General features: G+C 39.4%; 1 protein-coding gene and 1 long non-coding RNA gene across 3 annotated transcripts; both read left to right on the top strand.

Annotated features, from left to right (window-relative positions):
* Positions 1 to 274: 274 nt before the first annotated feature.
* Positions 275 to 1,230, top strand: LOC124221107 (uncharacterized). Its single transcript, XR_011177404.1, has 3 exons — positions 275 to 591; positions 759 to 885; positions 1,007 to 1,230. It is a non-coding gene; the product is annotated as an uncharacterized lncRNA (long non-coding RNA).
* Positions 1,231 to 1,588: 358 nt separating this feature from the next.
* LOC124221445 (uncharacterized) lies at positions 1,589 to 10,059 on the top strand. Of its 2 annotated transcripts, none has more exons than XM_046631477.2 (6): positions 1,589 to 2,127; positions 2,389 to 2,524; positions 2,780 to 4,966; positions 7,620 to 7,760; positions 8,279 to 8,721; positions 8,807 to 10,059. In XM_046631477.2, the coding sequence occupies exons 3-6, from the start codon at positions 4,873 to 4,875 to the stop codon at positions 9,275 to 9,277; spliced, it is 1,149 nt and encodes a 382-aa protein (XP_046487433.1). In that variant the 5' UTR covers positions 1,589 to 2,127; positions 2,389 to 2,524; positions 2,780 to 4,872; the 3' UTR covers positions 9,278 to 10,059. The 2 variants fall into 2 exon arrangements, with proteins under 2 accessions (XP_046487433.1, XP_046487434.1); XM_046631478.2 differs by having other exon boundaries at positions 2,763 to 4,966.
* Positions 10,060 to 10,184: the final 125 nt, after the last annotated feature.

Genomic DNA, 10,184 nt, shown 5'->3' with positions numbered 1-10,184 from the left:
TTAGCAATTTTTTTATTTATTCTACGAATCCCAGTTCGTGATTAGGCGTGTTCCGATATTAGCCCCCAGTGCTGCCAACAATCTTTGATCTTTTTTGCGGTGCCGAGCTTGCGAATAGCTCTGCTTCTATCCTAGGGAGTTTTAGCACTGGTTCGTAATTTCGGAACGCACCATAGCTCTGCCTCTGTTCTACGGAGTGTTTAGCACTTCTAGTAGCTTCTAGTTAGTTTGGGAACCCACTCTTTACGTTTTTAACACCTTAATTGTACGTCACTTACACGGTCATCCGGTTTGCTAGATACACGTGCCAGTAATAACCAACTCGCCAAAAACCATCGAACTACCTCAATCAACAATCGACGTACCAAAGTTCTCCCAATTTTATCCGAAAATGTTATTAATCATTGTGCTTGTAATTGTTTGCATATCGTGTTATTGGTTCTTCAAACACGATAAGGAAACGGATGAAAAGAAGCATAAGTTAGTATATGATGACTGGTCTCCGTCTCCTGAAATATCGACACCTCCATACAAGTCTTGCCAGAGCAGCATAATGTCGTCTCGATCAGCCAGCCCATCGACAAAAAAGAGGTAAACAGGAGTTGTGAGAACCTGAAATTTTCTGTGAGACCGGATGGTCGACAATGGTTGATGAACTATGTGAAATTATAAAATTTTGCATTCAAAAAGAATCTCTAGTCACCGATTGTGAGTAGTAGGTAATTAGTTAGCATGCACATATTATCTTATTGATGCAGGATACAACGCCAGCTTCCAAATGCAGAAATGTGCAAAATTTGCGAACTTCCAATGAATGACCCAATCAAATTAAATTGCGGACATTCTTTTGATAGGAAATGTTACACCCTCAGGGAGAAATTGATTGTAAGTAACGATCTCGGAGGATGCAAGCTAGCTCCATTTTTATTAATCTAACGTCGTTCGTTAGTTCCTACAATTATAAATAATATTCTTATAATGATATAAAATTTATCCCTGTCCACAGATGCAGTTTCAACCAAAAGCGAAACTTTGCCTCAGTTGCTGATCGAGCTAATTCTAAAATTGATGCAGTCTTATAGAACATTGTCGTTATTACTTGAGTGTATCGACATTCAATTTTATCAGAAAAAGCAATTTAAGAAACACGAGTATATTAATCTTAACTTTATCTATTTTGTAATACGAAGTTTTATTCGAAAAATAAAAAACCGACTAGTTGTGGAGAAAGATTGTTTAGAGATTGAGAATTCGGGGAACCCCAGCTGAGAGACGCGTGAAAATAGGAATAGACCCGATATCGCCGAGAACAGGTGCCAACTTTCAGTGAAGTACACGTCAAATCTCCCAAAGAAATATTTCCATGATTGTTCGAAAAAAAAAAACGAGAACCATGCGCCAAGAGAGTCTTTATCCGATAGATATCCGATGCCGAATGTGTAAAAATCTCCGCTATTTACTGTCAAAATTTTTCCGCGGCATCGATAAAAGTAGTAAAATACGTTATACGCGAAAACTAGCTACGTCCGTAATTTCGTCTGTCAAAAAAATCACAGAGGGCGCCACGGTGGTTTGTTATGGCTTCGAGACGTGATCCTAGACAGATGAGCAGCTGCTGTCACTGTAGTGGTCTGAGCTTGTGCGAACTGTGAGAAAAAGTAAAATAAAATACGCGCCGTTCCTCGCAGACAAAAGACAGACGGCGGAGAGAATGGACGAGCATTAATGAACGGTGATCTTAATCTTCGCGGTGCTCGAGACGCTCGTTTTGCAGAGTTCGTCGCTCCCGTGGCTGTGTTGCGCAGTGGACGGTCAAGTGTCGCATGAAAAGTGTGATGCGAGTGAGGAACGAGGCTTCGGAAAGGCTCTCGAACGGGACTGTTGATCAAACTCGGAGCGTCGCGATAAATTAGGCGTCAGTAATTTCCCTCGCAGAGCTACACACTCAAAGATGGCGTACCCTGGCATAGCTTTTGTTGCCATGATCGGTGTCGGCCTCGGTTTTGCACTCTGGTATTTTCTGGCAGACACCCCCCAATCCCAGGGCCCCCATGCTTCCGGACCACCACCGCCTCCCAGGGGAGAAACGCCGTCCAACAACTCGCGGGCGCCACCGAATGACTCCAGGTAGAGACCCCTCGCCTCGAGCCTTCCCTATGTCGTTGTGTTCTTCGCCAACTTTCAGAATCTTCTATCGTCTGGAACCGCTCTTTCTGTTTCTTATTCTCAAGACAAGCGACGTCGCTACTTCAGGGAAACTTTTCTTTTTTCCATTTTTATTTTCATGCGTAGCGCACCTCGTAGATCACAAAATTAGTGACAACGATACCTACCGAATTATGCGAGTAGATGGTAGAGCAATCTGTTTATCGATTATTTGTTTGTCAGGCGCAGGCGACGCTGGAGAAACACTGGTGGGACAAAGGAGGATTGCTCGATCTGTTCAGAGGAACTTGAACGTAACCTAATTACTGTTAACTGCGGACATGAATTTCATGTCCCCTGCATTACCAAGTGGCGTGAGGTAAGTTTTTCTACAGAAATAGGTAAAGCTAATTCGTCATATCTCCAGAGAAGAGAAACAAAAAGAAAATTGATCACAAAATATTCACATTAGGCATGTGGCGTATCTATGTTTGTCAGAGAAAAGAATGAGCTTATTTGAATTTTTTCTTACTGCCAGGATGATGATGTAGCAGAACTTGGGATAGTGCCATATGTTTCTTTCAATAATACATACATGTAACCTGTTTTTGTGCAAGCCAAATTTTAACTACAGGTCGCACGTAACATGGGAGCCCAGAACACCTGCCCACTTTGTCGGCAACGTATCTGAGCCTCTGAACTTGGATATTGGGGAGCTGTTTGTTGCGAAATGAGATGAAATGTGATCACTGAATTTCATCAATTCAGCGCCATTCAATATGAATTATTGATTGACTGAATGATTTTAGCACCGGTGCCTGTCCATGGCAATAATTATTAAAATATACATAAAATTGAGGGATCGAAAAAAAAATTTTTATACACTTTGTTGAATCAAAGTAACTCTTATGTCGATGAAACGTAGATAGCTGATAAGTGTAGTCAGCTGTGCTATAAGCAATTATATACTATACAATATTATACAAATACCTTCAATGTTCTGTTGAATATTTTTATATTTTGCCCTGAATTTTTTTCGGTTAAACTTTCCCTAAACTATTGTCGACTAGAAATGTTTCAGAATAACACAAAAACAACAAAGTAATCAAACAATATTCAGGCAACTAGTGATATCGTTGTTTGTAATAACTAAGTAACTATTTTTAATACCAATTCCTTTTAGTTGTTTTTTTTTTCTCTTGTGAGACTGAATCCTTGCATCAAATGTTCTCTATTTGCCAAGGCTAGTTTATATGAGTCGCTTCTTTCGTTATTTGTGTTTCGGTCATAAAAACAAATTGTTGGAAATCGGTGAAACCGCAGAGCTTTCAATAAAGTTTTATTATGGGGATTTTGTTTGGGATTTTGATTTCTGTTGTGGTTTTTTTTTTTTTTTCTCTCAAATAACCAGTCGACGAAGTCGCGCAGCGATAGATGAAAAAAAATTGTTACGTTAGAATAAGTGCCCTTACTAATATTTAACGACGTCTAATACGTTTAATTGTAAGCATCGTTTTAAAAGTAATCAACGAATAAAGTCTTTCAAAGTATACCTAAACCGTATTTTTCGTTGCAAATATATTAGGTCTTCCGTCGACGTTTATATACTATTCGTAACCCGAGTTTGAGCTCGGGCTATTTTCACAATATGACAACAATGGATAGCACTGATATTATTTTACGTAACACGATCCGCTTTCGTTTCCGGCGGACTTTTTAAAACGAAAACGTAACATGTATGCACTCATACTTGTACTTATGTTAGCGTCGAAAAAGGCCTAAGCTTTCCCCTCTGCACTTGCGCATGGAGCAATTAGATACACATATATTCTGCTTCTGTCAGGTGTATTCTTTTTCATTTACTTTGATACGGCGCCCTTTATGCAAAAATACGTGATGCTTAATGCGGCATTCTGAGAAACTTGAAAGTGGTGAAGTAAAAGTTTTGAATGAAAAAGAAACTTCAATTCGATCTTCCTCTTTTTTTACTGTAATATACGAATCGAGATGAATATGAATCATCATGAAATTATGCTTACGAAACAAGACGAGGATGCACTTTCTATTCGAATACCAAATTGCAAAAATCATCGATCTAACGTGTCTCTTAAATATGGAAACGTTCGCAGATGTGATCTTCGTTTGTATAGTCTTACGCCCATTATCCGATCCTGTTACCGTGTTCGTATCCCGTGTAATAATTTATCACCGGCAAACCTCTCACCTAAATTTTTCTTCCCTCATTCATTTTATGCAAGAGGTATGAAATAAGCAGGAAAGCCAACGCCGCTAGACAGAGCGGAGACCGATGCTCGTTCCTGACACTGAACACTGTTTCAATGCGCTCAGTTAGCGCAAGGATCTCATTGCAGCAAGACGATTTAAAACGCCGCGCGGCTGACACGATCACTTATTGTTAAACGGACAATCTTGCCGCTCATTTTATCATTAAAGTGCAGTCAAAAGTGCGATAGAGACTGTGAGTGAATTAATAAAATTTCTAAATTTGTACAACTTTAATTTGCAATACAGTGAATCTTATTTCGGTGAAGAATTTTAAAAATGAAAGTAAATAACTTTGATCGTTAAAAAAAGATGCAGAGATTTGTAACCGAAGAACATCAACGCTCATGGTCTGCAGATCAGTGCAGCGCCAATTTCTACCTCGGTACAAAGAATTGTCAGTGATCTTATCTTTCTGAAAAATGATCGTATCTATAAAATATCATGTTACGATGCGTTATTACCGCGGTTTTACTGATCTTCACACTTCAGGAATCTTCTCACGCCCTACGATCGAAAACTTCCGTCGAAAAACGAGGTAAGTCATTTTTCATTTCCATTTGTAGAGACTGCGTGAAAATTTCAAATATATCCGCAAATTAGTCTAATTCGAAATATCATTGTGTGTGCGTAGAGATAAAGTTATAGAAATATAACGAAAAGGAAACAGTTAATTTGATAACGTATCGAATGTGTTGAATTATCTTACAGTTAGTGCTGTATACTCAAAATCAGTGTTAACATGTACGTATAAAAATTACGTCGAATAATTCGTGCCACAGATCGATTTGCCGCATCTATAATAATTAATACGTAATTAATTAAACCGATAGAACGTGTAATAAAATTTCGTTACGTCACAGTCCAAACCATAAATGAGAAAAAAAAAGAAAAAAAAATCAGTTGAAAACTGTCAGGAGAAACGTTCATAACTTTCGTGATTCCGGAATACGATTAAGTCCGTTGCATTGAATTGCATACATTTTGATGTAATGATCATCATCGTGATTCGAACGTGCAAGACTTTCACTATATGAAGAACGTATTATATTCCTCACTTATAAATATTTGCTTCTAAATTCCTCATCTCACTTTCATATGATTATTTCGTGTGATGATGCGTTTCGGATAAATGATACTATAAATATTTATTCACTGTACCATTGCAGCTCTGCGTTACGATATAGTTGCGGTGATTATACCCATAAATCGGTTGAGAACACCTGACCAGGTATAACGGTCAAGCATTTTTATTGACTCGTTTGTTTGTCTGCAGTACACTGACTTACACTCCAGAATTTAACGCTGCTCCGCTAATGAAGAGATCGTTTACTACTCTTGAAAATCGTGCTCACCGATGCAGTTCTTATTGTCAGCTCGCGTTTCTTTCGTCCTGCACGCTCCGGTGAAAGGTATAATTATGCCCATCGCGCAGTGAAGGTATACATATAACACAATTATACCCGAGCCGAAAAACGACGCGACATACAAGTTGGGCATTCAAAAATTACATCCGAATTCTTACGTCTTCTCGCTTATTTAAATATTTACTAATTACAAGCACGGTGCGTTATAATAAATTCAAATCGTCACGCGCTGGCGGGAAAAGTATTCCGTTACCATTACACGAGAGTTGAAGAAGATTTGTTTCCTTTTGAACTCGCGTCACGCTGTTGCAGAACTAATCAATTCTTAACAGTATATATGTACATAGTAATACTATAAATGTACTACGAAGCTGACCGTAAATTAACCGCTGAATAGAATCCTAGACAATATTTAAAACCCAACTATACAAGCATGATATTTATTACACGCGAATCAATAGACTTTGTTGATTAAGAATCGCGCGATGCTATAACGTGTACCGTAAATCGGTACAAAATGTCAATAGATCACTTCGATCAGTGATCCTACATATATCTAGCCGATCTTGCAGCTGGGATCTAGAATATCGAGAACAGGGAAACGAGACGCGTATATATGTGATACATAAGTGCAGTTATATCTTGGAAACGAATCGCGCGTACTGCAGTTTGACCTGCAATCAAAGATAGTGAGGATCTAGCCAGATGTATATCAGCACACGTGAACAATAGTTCTATGCAATGATAATATTTTTTGTAGGAAATCTATACCAGGTGACGAATCAGTAACGATTCGTTGACTTTTGATTGTCTTTTTGTCGCGAGAAAAAATTTTATTTCTATCCTTTTGAGGTGATTCGATTATTATACACTCCGATCTACGGTGTAGTGCAGGTTGCCCTCGAATTGTACCGCGAAGATCATTGATCTCTGCAGTTTCAAGTTCTCGATCGACGCGGCTGCAGCAATTTTATTTTTTCTAACAAGGTTACATACCGAAAGTAGTTCGTTCAAGTGAGGATTACTATATAGACTTGGGGGTCAAGTTACTCGCAAACAGGCCTGCAGCAGGTACGCGTTCTACTTCCTGAACTGACCACTCGAACCTCGTACAAATCCTACGATCGTATCACGTGTGTACCCCATCGTCGTCGTGGACCCCGATTCGTATATTCAATGTCACGATCTGCACTTCTAGCACACACCGCGCGTAAAATTTTAAGGGAAGGGGGGACAGCTTGGAAGGTGTAAAATTATACCTGTTTTTAGGATTTTTTGTTAAAGAAAATGAAAACACTTGGAGCAATTTCAGTTTGAGGGTTTTATTATTTACAGTTTCTGGAACATTTTAGAAATTTTTCATTGAAATTAACAACAAAAGGGCGACATGCCGCATATAAGTAACGAACGACTCCGAACTCGAGAGCTTTTCCGGTGGCGCATTTCCTAACATCGCTGTCCAGCTTGCAAGTTTGTAACAGATAGAGGAATTTTTATGAAACTAACAATCTAATATGTTTTCGAAACTATAAGTAATAAAACCCTCAAAGTCAAATTGCTCCAAGCGTTTTCACTGTCTTTAGAAATCATTCCTAAAAATAGGTATGATTTTAAACCGTCCAAGCCGTACCCCCTCCCCAAGCGAGAAATTACGAATCTCGCCTCTGTACGCAATTTTGGACAACTGTGAGATTTACCCAATTTTTTTGACATCTTTTTACACACTCGCTGACCTACTATCGATCTTTCTATGTGTGTACACGTCTAGGTATCAACGAAAAACGAGGAAATAAAAACGACGTCGTCGTCGTCTTTCGATTTCAGTAAGACGCCTGATTCGCTCCTGGGCTCCTCTCGTTTGGCTCGCGCCCGGAGAGGAATTCCTGCCACTCGGAGTACCGGAATTCCTGGATAACGTCGAGGCGGTAAACGACGGTGACTTCCTTAGCACCCGACTTGACGTGGGTAATCCATTCCTACGCAATTTAATAACTGTGCAACGATTCGAAGCCAGAAATTTTCTAAACAATAAGACTCCTTTTCTATCGGCGTTCAACATATCGTTACATCAAATTAGTTGGGCGCAGTATGGCGGCAAAAAACTCTTTACCGTAACTTCAAATTAAGCGAATTATAACATTATATGGACATAGTATTTCTGACTCCGTATTAACGTATTCCGACAATATAAAGGCTGTATACCGAAGCTTGCACGAAATCTTTTTTGCTTCGACGTTTGAATATGTATTAAAATGTTTGCGGTTGGTTGAATATTGCAGTATTGTATGTGTGCTTTTTTCTGCCGCCATGTTGCGTTACAATTATTGCACACTGTCATTCGCTCACTGTTCGATCGTTCGATTATACGAAACTTTTTCACCATGCAGGTATAAATAACTGTACATATTGAAAAAAAAAAAAAAAACTGCCAACTCGATCGCAATGTGTTTATTTTTCCATGGATTCGAATAACCGCGATACAGAAAGGCTGCTACGAAATAAGACCTCGTTTCTGTACGGAAAAAAACCGTGGATGGATTCGGTGCCGGTTTACGCTCTGGTCGAGAACTGCGCTCTCCTTTACAACACCAGCAGAGATCATCGACAGACGAAGAAGGAGGCATTCCGCAAGTCTGAAATAAATACTAAGGAGATCGTTGCAAAGACCAGACACGACGAAGATAACGGCGTTGATCGGGAAGTCGAAGAGAGCCTGATTTACGAAGAGAAGAGGACCCGGCTTCCTCACTTCCACGTGACTTACTGGATGTTTTATCCGTTCAGCGAGGGGAAAACCATTTGCGTGTTGGACCTCGGGTATCTGGGCTCGTGGCCGATTCCTCTTGTCGGTGGAAAATGCTTCGGTCTGTTCAAGGAGTACGGGAGCCACGTCGGGGACTGGGAGCACATGAGCCTGTTTTTCAAGGTCCGGACCGCGATTTTGTCTTTCTCACTCGTTTGCCAAGGTGCTGCTTGGCCTCGGATTAAAATTTAGCTTTCTTCGGATTCAGGGCGACGATCATCCCCTGGCGATGTACGTCTCAGCCCACGACGCCGGCGCATTTTATCGCTACGACCCGGTGGAAAAGGACTTCGTATACGAAGCACAAGAGACCAGGAAGGGGATATTCCAGAAGCCGATATTCCCCGATTACGTTTACACAGCGGGCGGTTCGCATCCTGTTCTCTTCAGCGCGAAAGGGTCCCACGGGCTTTGGACGGCACCTGGGAAGCATAAATTCGTTCGGTTGCCCCGATTGTACGACGAAAGCGGATTCGGATCGCCCTGGCCGACGTGGAGGAAGGTGGAGATGCTTCCTAGGGAGAGGCGGGACGCGTTACCTTCCTGGATGAATTACAAGGGGCGATGGGGAAATCCGAAAACAAACTGCCATCCCTTAGCTAAACTAGGTATTAATTTTTGCCAATTTGTTGACGGTCCAACCGGAATTCCGCTGAAAAAATTCAACTTTCATTGCTAAGAATGAATCCGTTTTTCGTCATCAGACGTTCTTTCTCTATACTTGTATAATAGTAAAAATATCTTTCGGACAAATTGAAGGATTATCTTGAACGGTCTTTGAGGATAAATGATAGCAAATTTAAACGACGATGTAATGAGTGGATGGGTTAAGGAATATAATCTTTTTTTTTCTCTAACTCACAATTAAATAGGATTTGAATCGACGTTGAGTATATAATATGTAGATATGTATGTATTTTATTGAAGGACAAGTGTATACGCATAGTGCATGTTTAACATGATAATTCGAATTCGTAATTGCTTTTCAATAATTTATTACTAATGCATATCTAGCAATAAGCAAAGCACCAAATTTACGATTAATAATAAAACTTTGTATATGATATATTATGTATATTTTATGTAAGTATAATATAGATATATTAGCGATGATTTAGGAAATAGTTGTAGTAAAATAAATTTCAATGTATAGAAATCGTTGTACACGTAAGTGGTGTACTTTATGTTATACAATTCGCATATTATAGCTCTGCGTGATATGCAATTAATAATCAGATTAATAGCGCGGTTTAACATATTTTAAAAACTATTTATATAATGTTAGTATTCATTAGTGTGTCATTCGCGATAACAAGTTAAGGCGCACATGGTACAAATTCTTTACTTTTCGTAAAGCTTTATACAATAAATTACTCAGCAATGTTTATTAGGCCGAATCAATACTATAAAATTCATACACGGTTCTCTATATAGAACCTTAATACTTCGATTTGATAGCTCGTTGGAGAGAGAAAAGTATCAAAAAATTCTCCGTGATATATTATGCAATTTTTCTTTGTATCACGGTTTTTAACAACTTACTTTACCTGGTGTAATCCTTGCTCTTATATCTCGGCGCAATTCGC

The sequence above is a fragment of the Neodiprion pinetum genome, chromosome 6 (genome assembly GCF_021155775.2).
Source record: "Neodiprion pinetum isolate iyNeoPine1 chromosome 6, iyNeoPine1.2, whole genome shotgun sequence".
Classification (NCBI taxonomy): Eukaryota; Metazoa; Arthropoda; class Insecta; order Hymenoptera; family Diprionidae; genus Neodiprion; species Neodiprion pinetum.
The sequence above is the reverse complement of the archived record's forward strand: the minus strand, read 5'-3'. Positions and strand labels throughout refer to the sequence as shown.